At 43.4% G+C, this 16,439-nt stretch overlaps 4 protein-coding genes across 4 annotated transcripts; 1 reads left to right on the top strand and 3 right to left on the bottom strand.

Annotated features, from left to right (window-relative positions):
- EAE98_010501 (uncharacterized protein) lies at positions 1 to 5,628 on the top strand (the record flags this gene model as incomplete). The annotated part of the gene is made up of 2 exons (XM_038958122.1): positions 1 to 64; positions 125 to 5,628. 2 exons carry the CDS (start codon positions 1 to 3, stop codon positions 5,626 to 5,628), a joined length of 5,568 nt encoding a protein of 1,855 aa, XP_038805482.1.
- Positions 5,629 to 6,378: 750 nt separating this feature from the next.
- Positions 6,379 to 9,780, bottom strand: EAE98_010500 (uncharacterized protein; the record flags this gene model as incomplete). The annotated part of the gene is made up of 6 exons (XM_038958121.1): positions 6,379 to 7,478; positions 7,539 to 8,997; positions 9,052 to 9,204; positions 9,266 to 9,387; positions 9,444 to 9,528; positions 9,604 to 9,780. 6 exons carry the CDS (start codon positions 9,778 to 9,780, stop codon positions 6,379 to 6,381), a joined length of 3,096 nt encoding a protein of 1,031 aa, XP_038805481.1.
- Positions 9,781 to 10,463: 683 nt separating this feature from the next.
- Positions 10,464 to 12,339, bottom strand: EAE98_010499 (uncharacterized protein; the record flags this gene model as incomplete). Its single annotated transcript, XM_038958120.1, has 4 exons — positions 10,464 to 10,475; positions 10,538 to 11,087; positions 11,137 to 12,228; positions 12,296 to 12,339. The coding sequence occupies 4 exons, from the start codon at positions 12,337 to 12,339 to the stop codon at positions 10,464 to 10,466; spliced, it is 1,698 nt and encodes a 565-aa protein (XP_038805480.1).
- A 1,268-nt stretch (positions 12,340 to 13,607) lies between these two features.
- EAE98_010498 (uncharacterized protein) lies at positions 13,608 to 16,401 on the bottom strand (the record flags this gene model as incomplete). Its single annotated transcript, XM_038958119.1, has 4 exons — positions 13,608 to 14,684; positions 14,735 to 14,897; positions 14,947 to 15,827; positions 15,880 to 16,401. 4 exons carry the CDS (start codon positions 16,399 to 16,401, stop codon positions 13,608 to 13,610), a joined length of 2,643 nt encoding a protein of 880 aa, XP_038805479.1.
- Positions 16,402 to 16,439: the final 38 nt, after the last annotated feature.

Genomic DNA, 16,439 nt, shown 5'->3' with positions numbered 1-16,439 from the left:
ATGGCGCCCGGTGGTGGAGGGAATATTAAAGTCGTTGTGCGGTGTAGGCCGTTCAACAGTAGAGGTATGCGGTGGATATGTTGTCAAACCCCATTTTTGTGTCAGGACTGATGCCTCGGGATAGAGATCGATCGCGGAGCAAAATGTATAGTGCAAATGAAAGATGCGCAAACAGTCATCACCCCACCAGAAGGACATGAGGCGAAATCAAGAGATGCAAAGGGTGGAAAGGGAGATTCGGGCCAGAAGGTTTTCGCATTCGATCGTTCATACTGGTCCTTTGACAAAAATGATCCGAGTTACGCAGGACAAGACAACCTCCACACCGATCTGGGAAAACCTCTCTTGGATAATGCCTTTCAGGGTTACAACAATTGTATCTTCGCATATGGTCAAACGGGTTCCGGAAAATCTTACTCGATGATGGGATATGGAAAAGATGCTGGTGTCATTCCAAAGATTTGTCAGGATATGTTTGAGAGGATAGGGGAATTACAACAGGACAAGAACTTGAAATGCACGGTCGAGGTATCTTATCTGGAAATTTACAACGAGCGAGTACGAGATCTCCTAAACCCATCGACAAAAGGCAACCTGAAAGTTCGAGAACATCCTTCGACTGGACCATATGTGGAAGACTTGGCGAAATTGGTTGTGAGTAGCTTTCAAGAGATTGAAAACTTGATGGATGAGGGAAATAAAGCCCGTACCGTTGCAGCTACGAATATGAACGAAACTTCTAGTAGAAGTCATGCTGTCTTCACTTTGACTTTGACTCAGAAACGATTGGATGTTGAAACAAAGATGGCAATGGAAAAGGTTGCGAAGATTAGTTTGGTCGATTTGGCAGGTTCCGAGCGAGCAAATTCTACGGGTGCAACTGGAGCTCGATTGAAAGAAGGTGCGGAGATTAATAGATCTCTATCGACACTTGGTAGAGTTATTGCTGCGCTGGCCGACTTATCAGAAGGAAAGAAGAAGAAAGTGGGAAAGGGGAATCAAGTCCCTTACCGAGACAGTGTATTGACTTGGCTTCTGAAAGATTCTCTGGGAGGAAATAGTATGACAGCCATGATTGCAGCTATTAGTCCTGCAGATATAAATTTCGATGAAACTTTAAGTACCTTGCGATATGCTGATAGTGCGAAGAGAATCAAGAATCACGCAGTTGTAAACGAGGATGCGAATGCTCGTATGATCCGTGAGTTGAAAGAAGAATTGGCTCAATTGCGAGGTAAATTGACAGGTGGTGGAGGGGGCGGAGGCGGGGCAGGCCCAGCAGATGAGATTTATGCAGAAGGTACACCTCTAGAGAAGCAAATGGTCACAATTGTTTCATCAGACGGTGCTGTGAAGAAAGTATCGAAAGCGGAAATCACCGAACAACTCAATCAAAGCGAGAAACTCTACTCGGATCTTAATCAGACGTGGGAAGAGAAATTGCAAAAGACTGAAGAAATCCACAAAGAGCGAGAAGCGGCCCTGGAAGAATTGGGTATCAGTATCGAGAAGGGATTTGTTGGATTACATACACCAAAGAAGATGCCTCATCTTGTGAATTTGTCCGATGATCCACTGTTAGCAGAATGTCTTGTGTACAACCTCAAACCCGGGTCAACTTCAGTCGGAAATGTCGATACGAATGCAGCCCATGCGGCGGAAATTCGACTTAATGGAACTCGTATATTACATGAGCATTGCACTTTTGAGAATGTCGATAATGTGGTTACTCTTATACCAAATGAAGGAGCAGCAGTGATGGTCAATGGACAGAGAGTCGAAAAGCCAACTCGGTTGAGAAGTGGTTTCAGAGTTATTCTTGGCGACTTTCATATCTTTAGGTTCAACAATCCAACCGAGGCTCGAGCGGAACGCGCAGAGCAGAGCCTTCTGCGGCATTCTGTTACTGCTAACCAATTAGAAAATTTTAAAGATTGGGACAAATTCTCGCCTTCATCTACCCCTCGGCCAACCCATGATCGAACTTTCAGCAAAGCTATCTCCGACCTCGATTTTGATGGTAGTAGTCGAGCAGACTCCCCGGTGCCTGGGCGAGGTCTTTCTGATTGGTCATTAGCAAGGCGCGAGGCAGCTGGTGCTATTTTAGGAACCGATCAAAAGATCGCTGGTTTGTCCGATGAAGAGCTTAATGTTTTATTTGAGGATGTTCAGAGAGCAAGGGCTGAACGTGCAACTGCAAATTTGGAGGATGATCTAGACTCGGTAACATCGTATCCCGTGCGAGAAAAGTATCTTTCAAATGGCACTTTGGATAACTTCTCTCTGGACACTGCACTGACCATGCCATCAACGCCCAAGCAAGGAGAAGTCGAAGACAAAATGCGTGAAGTTAGAGAAGAAATGCAAGTTCAGTTGGAAAAGCAAAGAGAAGAATTCCAGGAACAACTTGAGACAGCCAAAACCTCAAATGTCGAGGTTGAGGAAATCAAAAAGGAAAAAGTGAGAATGGAAGAGACACTCAGAGAAGTTAAAGAGGAGATGCTCAAACAATTGGAGGTTCAACGAAAAGAGTATGAAGAGAAATTACAAGAGTTGTCCCCGGTAAAATCGGGACCAGATGGACCACCTCCACTATCAGAGAAAGAAATTGCGATTGCCGAGAAAGTTGCAAAACATTGGCAAGGACGAAGATATGTTCGAATGGCTGAAGCTGTATTTCAAAATGCCGCAATTCTGAAGGAAGCCCAAATAATGAGTCACGAAATGGATGAGAATGTTGTTTTTCAATTTGCTGTTGTTGACATAGGGCACGCTTTATGTTCTTCTTATGATATGGTTCTTAATGATATAGAGGGGGATGATTTTCATCTCGAAGATGCAACAAAACCTTGCATCGGCGTACGGGTAATAGACTACAGGAATAATGTGGCTCATCTATGGAGTCTTGATAAACTTCAGGATCGTATCCGGAAGATGAGACAGATGCATCAGTACCTTGATCGGCCGGAGTACCTCCAACATTTTCGACTCGACAATCCTTTCATGGAAACTTGTATGCCACAGTATACACATGTTGGAGATGTCGATGTCCCTCTATCAGCAGTTTTTGAGAGTCGAGTTCAGGACTTTACTCTTGATGTTCTTTCGCCATTTACAATGCATGCTATTGGTATCATCAAGCTTTCATTGGAACCATCTTCAGCAAAGGCCCCTTCAAACACTTTGAAGTTTAATGTTGTTATGCATGAAATGATAGGATTCGCCGAGCGGGAAGGGACAGAAGTTCATGGTCAATTGTTCATACCTCCTGCTTCAAATGAAGGCGGCGTTACAACGACTCAGATGATTAAAGATTTCGATGAAGGTCCAATCCGATTCGAAAGCGTTCATAGTATGAGCGTTCCAATGTTTGGCCCTACAGATGTTTCTCTTCGTGTGGCTATCTTTGCCAAAGTTTCATCAATGCATTTGGATAAACTTCTAAGTTGGGACGATATGCGAGACAACATCCCCCAACCCAAGAAGAAGCGCAAGGGTGCTCGTATATCAGAGTCGCAGTTCTATTCCGAAGAGAAACATGATGTATTTGCTAAAGTTCAAATACTGGAGTTGGCCGAAAATGGTGATTATCCAGCAGTTGAAGTGATTCAAACGAGTGAGCTTGACCAAGGAACATTCCAACTTCATCAAGGTTTACAACGGAGAATTGCTGTTACCTTGACGCATAACTCTGGTGATGCTTTACCTTGGTCGGATGTCACTGGTTTACGTGTAGGGCGAATTCAACTCGTTGATCACATTGGGAAGAGTCCGGATCTCAGCTCCTCTTCGACTCCTCCCCTTTACCTCAAATTACTCTCCAAGCCCATTGTTAAAGCAAATGCAAATGGCACCAGCAATGTTTGCATTGTTGGAAAATGGGACTCGAGTGCTCATGAATCTTTACTCCTTGATCGGGTAACAGCAGATAAATACAAAGTTCAAATGTCCCTTTCATGGGATGTGAAATCCGAGAAATTATCTCGCCCCATGACTTTCAATATGGATGTTTGCTCTCAAATCATGTCGCGTAATTATGTTCGTTCTACATCGATGTTCGCATCATTATTTCAAAGTGTACGAATTGTTCATTCTATGACTAGTATTTACTCTATCTCTGTTCGTCCAGTGGCCGTCAAAAGAGTGAGTGATCTGTGGAGAATGAATACATCGGAAGACTATGTTAAAGGGGAAGAAGCTCTTACGAATTGGACACCGAGAGGTATTAGTCTGGTGAAAGATTTCATTTCGGCGAGGAGAAAGAGACAGAGACTGGCAGAAATCGATGCTGCTCAGCCTTTGTTGAGACGTATCGCATCATCACCAGTACAAATATCAATATCAATACCCGCTCCCTCGATTCCACAGGTTATTAATCGAGATCCAGCCGACATACCACTTCCTGTCAGTCCGCCAGCTACAAAGGAAGGCTTTCCATCATTATCGATAGATGAGGTACTCCCATCATCTGTTGATGGAAATGCTCTAGGTATACATGGGGATGGTGAATTCAACAACGAAATCACGGAAAAGGCGGAATCTGCCATCGGCACTGATTCTATCCCTCATGATCCAAGTCAAGAACAAGAAAAATCCCAGAATCAATCGGAATACAACCCACACCAAACCGCCCTTCTTCAAAAGTTTACTAAATACTTCCATCTCTGCCGTGATCCATCGACAACTATCCTTACACCAACTAATATCGAACCACCTATCAATGGTTCGCCCGCTCCATCTCTCTTCCACACATCCTCTTTCACATCCAATACTTCCCGCTCAAACTCACCCCGTCCATCAAATTTTTCAAATTCACTCCACCCATCCACCGCCAACTCCCGCCAAACATCTCGATCCCGTCAAACCTCGCCCATTCCACACGCCCAGCCTATCTCATCCATACCTCAGCATCTCGCCACCATCTCTCAGATCAAAAAGAATCCCAGTGTGCTTAAAGCGGGAATGCTTTTAGTCCCTTCGGCGGATAGCACGAAATGGATACGCAGGTTCGTGGAGCTCAGACGACCGTATCTGCATATTCATGCGGTTGCGGGCCCGAATAGCGGGGAAGAGGTAAATGTGGTTGGATTGAGAAATGCAAGGGTGGACCATAGTCCCGAGATTGCGAAATTGTTGAGGAATGAAAGACAGGGTGGGAGTGGGAATGCGAGTAGAAATGCAAGTCGAAATAGTAGTCCTGCTGATGCGGGTGCGGGTGCACAGCAAAGTTGGAGTAATGGCGGCATAGGAGGCATTTATGGGTATGGAGGCCGAGGAAGGAGTGGGAGTGGAATGGGCATGGGCATCATGGGGTATGGGGGGAGAGGAAACGGTAATGCGAATGGCAATGGTAATGGAGAGAGCAGAAGAGAAATAGAAGAAACGGTATTTGCAGTCTACGGAACAAATAATACGTGGTTGTTTAGAGCGAGGAGCGAGAGGGAAAAGGTAGAGTGGATTTGGAAAATTGATCAGGGGTATTTCTCTGGGGGTGGGGGCAGAGGTGGGAATGGGGGTGGGAGTGGGAATAATAGTAGAGGGAGGAGAGATGATGGGAGTGGAGATAGCGATGATGTAGATGTAGAGGGAGATGTGGATGTGGATAGAGAGGATTATCTGGCGGATTAATCGTAATATAATGTTACCTCTCTATCTTGATGAAATTTGAGTGTTTTCTCAATGAATGATTGGATAGATGAATGAATGAATGAATGAATGAATGAATGAATGAATGAATGAATGAATGAATGAATGAATGAATGAATGAATGAATGAATGAATGAATGGGAAGCGAAGGTCCCACTCCCTAAATCCATACATAACTCACTCACTCACTCCCCAAGAAAAAGTAGAACAAAATAGACACAACACCCATCCCAAACTCATTAATCAAACACACAACAACACAATTCTACCACTGCAAGATCACGAGCTCAAAAATCGAGTCAAAAAAAAAGAACTTTTTATTTCATCCCCTCCCCCAACTACCCACTAGGTGCTTAGAACTGGCTTCCCAATTTTCCTACCTCTCACTTCACCCATTCGCTCCCTCGTTTCCTATCCCCTTCCTCGAAGGGTTTTTCTTCTTCACCCACTACATACATCCATCTCCATGAAAGATTTTAATTTATTTGTATACCTCTTCCCCATCCCTCATCATATCATTCATTCCCAACGCCAACCGAAGACTAGTAATTATAGAGAGCGAGAAATAAAAAGATGTTTCAAAAAATACAAGTGAAGAATTCGAGATACTGTTTCTCATCTCATCTCAATTCATCCTATCCCTCAAAAAGATATCCCAGTACCATGCCATTATCTGCGGTGACAATTTCCCTCTTTGCCACTACCACCCAATCCACGCATCAAGTAATGCACTTAATGCTTTCTCTTCTTCTTAGGGGCTTCTTCTTCTTCCTCCAATCCACTTTCCATATCCTTCCTCTTGGCCTTCTTCTCCAATTCATCCCAATCCTCTCCCTCACTTTGTTCATCACTATCCTCTTCTCCTTCATCCTCACTTGCATTACTATCAAAATCACTATCTTCATCCGAACTTTCTTCCGTGGCCGCCATTTCATCATCACTTATTTCAAAAGCAGATTCCTCATCTTCTTCATCACCACCTTCATCATCTGATTCTGTTGCCAAGAATCCCCATCCACCATCCTCAAAGAATCCATGAGGATCGGCTGTAACAGTCTTCATAATCGTTGGCCAATTCAAATTGAGTGGACCTTCGGAAAATGGAATATTGACGGAATCTAACCATTCCTTGACATTTTCCAGTGATTCGACAGGAATGGTATTAATATGGTAAGGAGCACGGTGGAAATCCTTAAAGACAAAGACCATATCAAAGTTCTTGAGTCCGAATTGGACACGCTCAAGATGAGCAATTTCGATATCCTCAAGAGTGATGACCATAAAAGGAGGTTCAGTAAGTTGAACTAAACAATCTGTGGAAGGTTGACAGAAAACGCTGGACCTATTTGGTACACCACCAAACCCAAGTTCACGGAAAGGTACGTCAACATCAACGTTCTCATTCTTACCAGCATCGGCAATCTTCTCGGCAAATGCTTTGAATTGTCGATCAAGATCAGCACGACGTCTTCGTTCTTCCTGCTCTGCTTCGAATTCTTCCTCGTCGCCATATCTATACTTTCGCTTTCTGTTTCCAGTTTCATCAAACTGAATATCAGTAGCTTCGCGATAGAATTGCACATCCTTAGTCTTCTTTTTGCCAATCAAAATTGGATCCTTTAGATGCACATGAATGATGACGATCAATTCATGGTCACAAGGTTGGAAAAAAAGATGCTTGACGTTACTGAAAAGGATATCGACTCGGTGTTGAAGATTAAGAGGGGATTGATATCGAAGACCATTCTGATGGATTTCAACCTTTCCGGGTACACGTTTGCCATCCATAGCTGGACGAATGAAAACGTTGTCCATAACAATTGGACGACGATCTAATTATGTTAGTAAGATAGAAAGAAAAAAGAAAGATTCGCTACAAGTTGCGAACTTACTTCGGATTTCCACCAACTTGTCCTGCTCAACAACATCTTCCATATCCTTCTTTTCTTGTTCACGCTTAACAGCATCTTTTTTCATGTTACCAATTTGATTGGCAATGTCTTGAAATCTATCTCCATCGTGAGATCTGAATGTCAAACTTCTAACAAAGTGTGCTGAAGCATCTTCGAATGGTTGATCGTCCTTTCTACCAACACCTTGGCCAGGAGATAAGAAATTGATTCGAAGGTATGAGAATTCGCCCTCGTCACTCTTACTGGCGTTCTTGATAGTTTGGATGTGGAAAGGTACTGGACGGCCCATAATGGGTAAAACAACAGTTGAGTTTTTGGCGTCCATAACAATAGCGAGATCTCTGATCTTGGGAGGGAATTGATTCTCACGCTTGTAAGATTCAAATCGCTTGAATTTCTTCACGGCAACACCATTTTGATCACCAGTAGCTTCAGCAAACCTTGCAAGGCCTTCGGCTTGTTTTCTTTTTGCGAGCTCTTTTTGATGCTCACGCCTCCTGGCTTCGGCACCTTCGTCAACCTGAGTTGATCGTTCACCCCGGAGTTTTGTCTTGGTGATATTTTTAGCTGCGACAGCCCCAACACTCGAATCCTTCTTTGCCTTAGTAGCTTTTGGTTCTGGTGCAGGCTCATCTTCTTCATCCTTGAAAAAGAATGATGTCGCATCAAGTTCCGAGGGGGCATCGCCGGTGAAAATAACAGGTTCCGCTTGAGTGACACGAACAGTATCCGATAATACCAAAGAGTAGATTTTGCTCTTCTTGTCTTGAGGATCTTTGTTCTCAATATCATTGAATCCTGTAGTGACACAAAGAGTCATTCCGTCTTTTAAGCTGCGAGTGCTCTTGGCATTCAGGAGTAAAGTAGGGTCCCTTGTTTCGATACCGATACCAGCTCCAACATTCTTCAAGAAATGCTTCTCCAACTCAGGTTTTTTGGTTCTAATGAGGGCTAAAGCTTTGGCGTAAATATCTTTGACATGAGCGCCATCGCGAATTTCTTTCATAACAAGATTGTGAACCTGCAATAAAAATTTGTAGTTGCTCTCTTGGGATTTGTTTGGGTCGACGAGATAAGTTCGGCCGATCAAGGAGCAGTAGGTTTTGTATCGAAGACCCATGGAACAAATGATGACACCAGCATGTAATAACTCATCATCGACTTGAGCACTCATCTTCAAATCGTATTTTCCACCACTTTGTATGATAGGTCCATGGGTCCAGTCCAATTGTGATGGATCGAAGTCATTTGGCATCCTCTGTTTATTAGGAAGCTCCACGGAAGTCCAAAACTTGGCGTCGTCCAATTTGCCATCCACTTTGTTTGCCAGGGCGCTATGTTTGACTTTTTTTTCTTCATCTAAAATGCCTGACATTTCCTCAACGAAATATGGGTTCATGAGTGCAGTACATGCTTTTGAGGAATTTCGCATAGCGCGCTGCAGAATGTATTAGCATCAGCCAATTGTTCCACCTCGTAATTAGCGTCTTACCAATTCATTCTCATCTTTTACTGCCAGAGCTGCAGCAGATAAAGCTGGCGCAATATCTACTTCTTCCACGTCCTTGATTTCGGTATAGATTTTCTTCCACTCATCGATAAAAGGGCCACTTGATGTATCTTTTGGTAGAATTCCGACTTTCTTCTATAAACAGAGATTTGTTAGACTGTTCTTGTTGCGCATAATAATATTGTTCATGGCTCACCCCTGATGATTTAATGACATCTGCGATCTTTGTGAAAAGCTTCTCGTTGGCTGCTGCATCTTTGCCTCTGACCAAGACTTCGAGAGGAATCTTTCCACCTTTCAAAGGTTCCAAATGTTTCGCTATTCCAATGTTAGCTTCCAATTTGTAGGCGCACATAGAATGAAGATTCACGCACCTTTCTTTGCCGTTGTCACAATGTATAAAGTTTCGACTGTGAAGAGGAAGAGCGTCGCAGGAAACTCATAGCCTAATAACCAAAACTATTTCTTCATCAGCATTTGACCTTCCCTTCATTGTACTTTCTCGTGAAACGTTTCGCAGGCATTTGAACTCACATGAATTGCATTATTTTTCTGAAAGCTTGCCACATCCTCCGTCTTTCCCATTAACACCAAGATACTATTGGCGCCATTGAAAACCGCGTCGCTGCCTCTCTTATCAGCTTTCCATGATGATATAAAGTGTGATAGTCGTTCCTGAAACAAATTCTTGTCAATTCTGATATCCACCATGATGATTTTGAATATTTGTTGATGGTATAGAATTGAAGTGGAGTTTGTTGAAGAAAGAGAGAGAAGATATCAAAGAGGAGGACGCGATAGTCGAAAACTCGCGTTGATTGAAATTGAGAAATTGCGTATGTGGTCTTTAAGGGTTGATAGAATTGTTGTCTAAGTGAGCTTCGATAGCTACGTCGATAAGGGATAATTGACGAAACCTAACGCCGAACTCCTCCTTTTAAGCCTCATTAACCTTTTACTGTACATAAGGCTGCATGAAAAGTTAGCAGCCATAAATCTTATAGCTATGATAGATTTGCATGCGTTATTGACTATTTATCATACTTTGATAATTACATCTTGTATTTATTTATAAAGTCAAGTTTTCTAACCTTTCCATCGATAATTCAGGTCTTCTAAAATCACGAGTAATATAAAATACATCTCCCTATTTATTAATGATTCAACCAAGCTTCATGAAATCAATTTTGGGTACATTGTTCGAGTACAATTGGGCATTAAAAGTTATATCAATAACCTATGTACAAGAGAAGCTTAATACTACGCCTACTATACGAGCTACCCATGTTCTTGTTTTAATATCTAGTGCTAGCATGGGCACTTCCAATCATCCATCTAGATTAGATGACTGGGACCGAAGTCATTCGGTAATGTTATATATGGTATATATACATTTAAAAGATACCCTTTGATTAAATTAGCAACGAACTAGAGTCGATCAAATTGATAGGAATAAGGCGGAACTTACTGGAATGAACAGATATGGAACCAATCTTTCGTACTCCTCCCAAGCCTCTCCATATCTCTCTCGGCACTTTTGAATATCTCTATATGCACGATGAGAAATCATACCGGCAAAGAAGACACAATAAAACCAAGGAAATGGGCTCTTGAAGCCAGTGATAAGTCCCCAGCAGAAAGCGAAGAAGAAATCGCAGGTGTAATGGATTTTGCGAGCCTTTCCGTACCAGCCATCAGCCAAAATTGAGTCACCGGTTTTGGTTTTGATGACACGTGGGTTCATAACCTCCTTCCATGGCAATTGAGGGAATGCTTTACGATCTGTGACGGTTCCGCGTTCACGAGATCTGAATCTGTTCTTTTGGCTGTTGGTGGTATCCCAGACCCAGTATACGAATAGGTACGTTGTGTACAAGAAGTAAAGGAAGTACTTGTTCCACGAGTATTCAGATGGCGGGTGGTTAGCCAAATAAATGGTGCAGTGGCAGTAGCTGAGAGGAACTCCCGCGAGATTCCAGAAAATCAACATGAATCCCCATTTCTCGTAGTACATATCCCTAAAAGAGTTAGTAAATTGTATTGAGGTGGGTATAGAGATCTACATACCAGGTTGTTATGATCAATTCTTCTCCTTTAGCGCATGCATTTGCATACAAAAAGTGAGCCATGATCAAGAATCCGACTTCGCCTGATACATAACCATATTGTTCATATTGCCTTGCTGCAGCGGCACAGGAAAGCCCCAAGAGAATGAACCAAGGTAGACGAACTTCGAAGAACATTTTGAAATCCAAGATGCCGAACATTCTTGGATTCAACTCGGCTCCCATGAAGAAGTCATAAATTGGATAGCCTGTCATTCGGTGTTGAGCTCCACGTGCCAAAGCCGACAGATAAGCAACAATTGAGACCAAAAATCCGGAGCAAATGGCTACCGACATTATTGGTCCAAACTCATCTAAGAGAGTATAAATTTTGAAGATGTCCAAGTAGTGCAAAACAGCCCCGGTGATGATGGTGAAATAAAAAGACCAAATTCCAGAGCAATAGTATGGCAATTGCTTACCTCCCTCGTGAGGAAGCGGTTTGCCATAACCCCAAACTCCTGGCATAAGGCAGTACAAGATAGCCTCAAAGACGAAGAAAACCCAGTAGATTTTCCAGGCACGAAGACTCGGGTATGCCCCTGTGTAGACGAGATCACCCAGATGTTTCACAAAATCGAGGAACTCTTGACCTGGTTCCGGCGTGGGGAATTTCCCATCATAGTATGTTGCTCCAATCCACATATACCACATGAGACAAGGGAAGCCAACCATCATAGCACTAACGCCGAAAGAACCACCAAAATCGAAATGGCCAGAAGCATCAATCTTTGGATCGTTTGTAACCTTTGTAGATTTTCCATTGACTGCCTTCTCCTTGGTTTCGCTCTTGACATTTGCGCTTCCACTCTTCAAAGATTCGATCGTACTAGAGTCATTCAATGCGGAAGTGAAGCCATTGATTGCTGCGCCATTACTGACATGATTGTTGGTTGTTGCCGTCTCGACCATATTGACTTTTCGACTCGAAGATCTCATTCTGGATGGCGGATTATCTGTCGCGGAGGAAGAATCGTCTGCGTCTTCTGGGAATTGTGACTTTCTCTGGCGACGGATTCGTGGAGTCTCGACGAAACCAGCACGTTCCGTTTTTCTATATAAATTGTTAGATTCCTCTCTCCAATGAAAATAGAAGAGAACAGATAACAGTGAGTACTTACTTTGGCGTCTGCCGCAAAGAATATCTTTCGCGTCCTTCAGACATTTTGTAATTTCGGAACGAACGATAGTTGGGACGAGTATAACCAATAAATTACCACATGTAATTTCAAATGCAGCGCTTGTAAGGAAAGTGCTATAATAGAAGCTCAAAGATCATGATTTCATACGCGTACAAGAATAAGTGTCAACAAAATTATGAGAATCAAATCAGTCTCCATTTTACATTGGGAATTATTTAAAATTAATATTTGTTTACTAGTTCCCGTTTCCCATTTCAGTCGAGCCACTCGGAAGCCATACATTGGGTCGGATTGATCTTCATTTATCCCCTGCGACTCCTTAAAATAAAGCCTTCGAGAATCGAGTAACCCTAGTAAAAGATGGGGATCTTAATTGACAAATTACGTTTTACATGAGTTTAATAAAGGGGCAAGGATAACAATGTGCGTATGGGTGTACCTACCACCTATTAACCTTAAGTTACGAATACGATATCGATAATAGTGTTTAGTCAGGTAGTCTTGATTAGACGTATTAAATGTATAGTTATGTAGGTATTAGACGTATTGGGTGTATCAGGTGTATTAAGTGTAATAAGTGTTGTCTAGGTAGTGACAACAAATAGTTGCGGGGCTATTTGCCTCAACCAACTCATCGATTCAAACATAAAAGGAATAGTCGAAACATTGTATCACCAACCGGACGTATGATGCTTGGTTAATCTTTATACCTAGGTAGGCAGGCAGCTCAACATGATCGGACTTGCGTTTCACTCTATGCATCCCAGCTGAGTCCAACACAAAAATACATTCTCTAACATTATGTGACTCCTTATTCATCGCTAATTTTTTATTGCCGTGGTCGGTTGCGAATAACCATTAGATATTATACATAGAACTTCCTCGTAACATATACTGTATTTTGCGCGCCAATTCCCTACCTAAACATGCGCCAACCGCTCATGCCATAGAAATGATGCCAAAATTCGGAAGTTATCCGAATAAGTAATGTACAAGAAAGTTGCAATGCATCTTTTGTTAACCCTAATATAAGACTAGGTCAACCGCCCATCCAAAATTTCGTTGCTGAATAGCGAAACATGGATACCTAACTTCTGAAAGGGACCGCACCTTCAGCACGAATCGTCTCTCTTCTCGTCATTTCATCTCATTTTCTCGTAATATTCATAATTTTGAGAATCAATCATGACATCCCATTCAACGACCTGTCCGGCCTCCTCCATCGATCATCGCCGTCCTCTTCATCCCTCTATCCACCGTGCCCAGCCCTATCATTACACCAACAAGACCCTCATACTTTCTGATAGAACAAAAGATACGCGACCTTGTTATCCATGAGTGAGGATTTACCAGCCCCGTATCCAGTGGCAGGTTTGGACTTTGGTGTAGAAGCGCCATTTAATACGCTTGACCATTTCTTTCCAGATCCACTGGCTTGTTTCCATCCATCCTCTTCAGTTTCTCCATTTTCTTCTCCAATTGAAGCAAAAATGTTTCCCGACGATGAACTGTCCTTCTTGTGGGCCTCCAAAGCAGCAGCCAAAACTTTGGGATCTTCTTCGCTTCCTCCTTCAGCTACATCTTCACTCCTTACACGCTTGATAACAGTGTCGTCAAGTCTGATCCACTCTTTCCCATCTTGTCTTCTAACGTCTACGGTATAGTGTCCACCGCTGGCATTCTTACCGTGGTGATAGACAACGCCAATTAGACGGTACTTTGGGTAGCCATCATGAGCAAAAACACTACGCTTAGTTCTTGGGAAGACTTCCTTTGGTAGTTCGAGTTCCAAAGGATATCCAACCTTCTTCCAAATCTTTTGTGTGCCGCCGGTGTTGTCGTATTGGAAACGCTTCAAGTGCAAGATGAGTACAGGGGGTACTGTCTCTATGAATACTTGCTTTGTCGCGGTTACGTTGGGACCCTTAGGAGACTTGAAATCGCCATGAAGAACCTCTGAATGTGTTAGGCCTTTCAAGGCATCAACGATGTTATGGATATCCGGAGAACCGATATCCAATTGTAGTGGTTGATATGGCTCAAGAGTAATGGAGTCTTTCAAGCCTGGTACACGCAATTCGGATCTCAAGCTACCACCAAAGATTTTAGTGACTGGAGAACCAGTAAGTATAGTTCCAGAAGATCTGGTGATAGCAGCTTTTTGTTTAGGCCCAACCTGTTGCCATACGTCATCAACAGATCCGCGTCGACTCGCAGTATCGCTGATAGGAGACGAAGGTACGTTCATGGGTGTGGTGACAGCCGAATTTTTGCTCGAGTCACTTGACTTCATGACATGTACACATTCATCATGAAGCCCTTCAAGTAAAAAGCCAAGGAATTCTTCCGCGTCTTGTTGATGTCCTCTCTATGTCATATATTAGTAAATGCAAACTCAAAGGATACACTCAAACTAACCTGCATTGTGACAAATCTTGGTAGACGTCGCATAACATCGTAGACAAAATCTGGCGTGAAAGAATCTCCATATTGCTCAAGTTCTCCGTCCTTGAGTCTCATTTTGAGTTGCTCAGTTGATTTTGCAGAATCAATAACTTGAAACTCCCGCATAAACATAATCCTTGTAGGTCGTTAGTGACAATCACACCAAATCCGTTGTTGGTACTTACATGGCATCAATTAAAGGTGTTTGACTCTTGAAGCTATGCGCTGCTTTCTTGCTAACTTGGTCAAGAAAGTCATAGAAAGGGGTGCAGAAAACGAGAACTTGTAAAACCGAATTCATATAGCACATGTTGCCAGTGTTCACTAGACCTCGAGGCTCAAGAAATGATATTTTGGTGTCCTTGGCTTCGGCCTTGAATGAACGTAATGCTTCAGCTAGTGACTCAGAATTGTTCTTGCCAAATTCGGAGGATCCATTCTGTCCACCATTGACAGTAGTAGGAGCTGTAGGAGCGGCAGATGAACCAAAAAGACCAGTCCAAGCTCTTGGTGTAGCCCATGCTTTAGCAGGGGGAGGTGTTGCCTTGACTTCTTCAGTAGTAGGGCCATTGGCTCCAGTCTCATTCGTCACTTCGGACTTAGTCAGTTCTGCCTCAGCTGTAACTTCGCCATTGGTATTTTGAGAATTCGTCGATGGCGTACTTTTAGGTTGAGATTTTGGGATGGCACGTATGGCAGGGACGGCAGGGACAGCAGGGACAGTGGCTCGCTGGGATTTTGTTGCCACAGGAGTTACTTCTCCACCTGCAGGTAGGGACGAAGCTTTTGTAGAAGATGGAGTAGTTGGCACTGTAGATTCAGTATCTTCTGATGGACCTTGGGTAGTGGTAGGTGTTTCAGGTGTAGGCTCTGAAGCTTCTTCAGTGCTCGGCTTTGGTTCTGACGATGATTCTGACGTCTCCACGCCCTTCTTCGACTCAGTATCAATCTCCTTGTCTAGACTTGGAAGCTCCACAGGATTCATAGACAACTCTGGACTCTGCTTTCTTTTCCGACGCCGTCTGGTCGGCCAGGGTGCAGTGGTGTTAGGGGATACCCAAGGCAGCTAGTTGTGATGTCAGCAATTGAGTAATGCGTTTTTTGAGGGTATAACATACAGGTGCCTGAAAAGGTATATGATGTTTGGGAGCTGGAGGTGGAGACTGAGCAACAGGTTGTATTTGTGGAGTTGGGGGCGTGAGAGGTCCTGCAGAAAGGGTGTTGGACGATTGTGTCGAGAAACTCGAGGGAGTTTGAGGCAGTGGAGGCGCAGGAGCTGGTTGGTAAGACGACGCAATTACTGGCGGGTGAGAGGCAGCAATAGCAGGAGATGGTTGAGGTCGAACGAAAGGTTGTGCTTGGGGTTGAAGCGGAGGTGGTGGTGGTTGGGTATAATGCGTCATCATTGGCGGAGGCGAACGACCATAGTGTTGGTATGGGTTATACTGTTGAGTCAAGCCGTTATTATAATATTGAGGAGGCAATGGTTGTGGATGGTAATAATTCGCGTTGTACGGGTGCATGTACCCATTGTACAGAGGTGCCGCCGGTGGATATGGTTGAGCTTGATGACTGTAAGGTCTCCGTCTTCCCAGGTCTTGTTGCATACCTTGCCCTGCCGGCAGATGACGACCGTTCATCATGCCGGCTTGCTGAAGTTGGTTCTTTCCAAACCTAC

Source organism: Botrytis deweyae, assembly GCF_014898535.1.
Source record: "Botrytis deweyae strain B1 chromosome Unknown BDEW_037, whole genome shotgun sequence".
Taxonomy (NCBI): domain Eukaryota; kingdom Fungi; phylum Ascomycota; class Leotiomycetes; order Helotiales; family Sclerotiniaceae; genus Botrytis; species Botrytis deweyae.
This window is presented reverse-complemented; position numbering and strand designations above follow the sequence as displayed.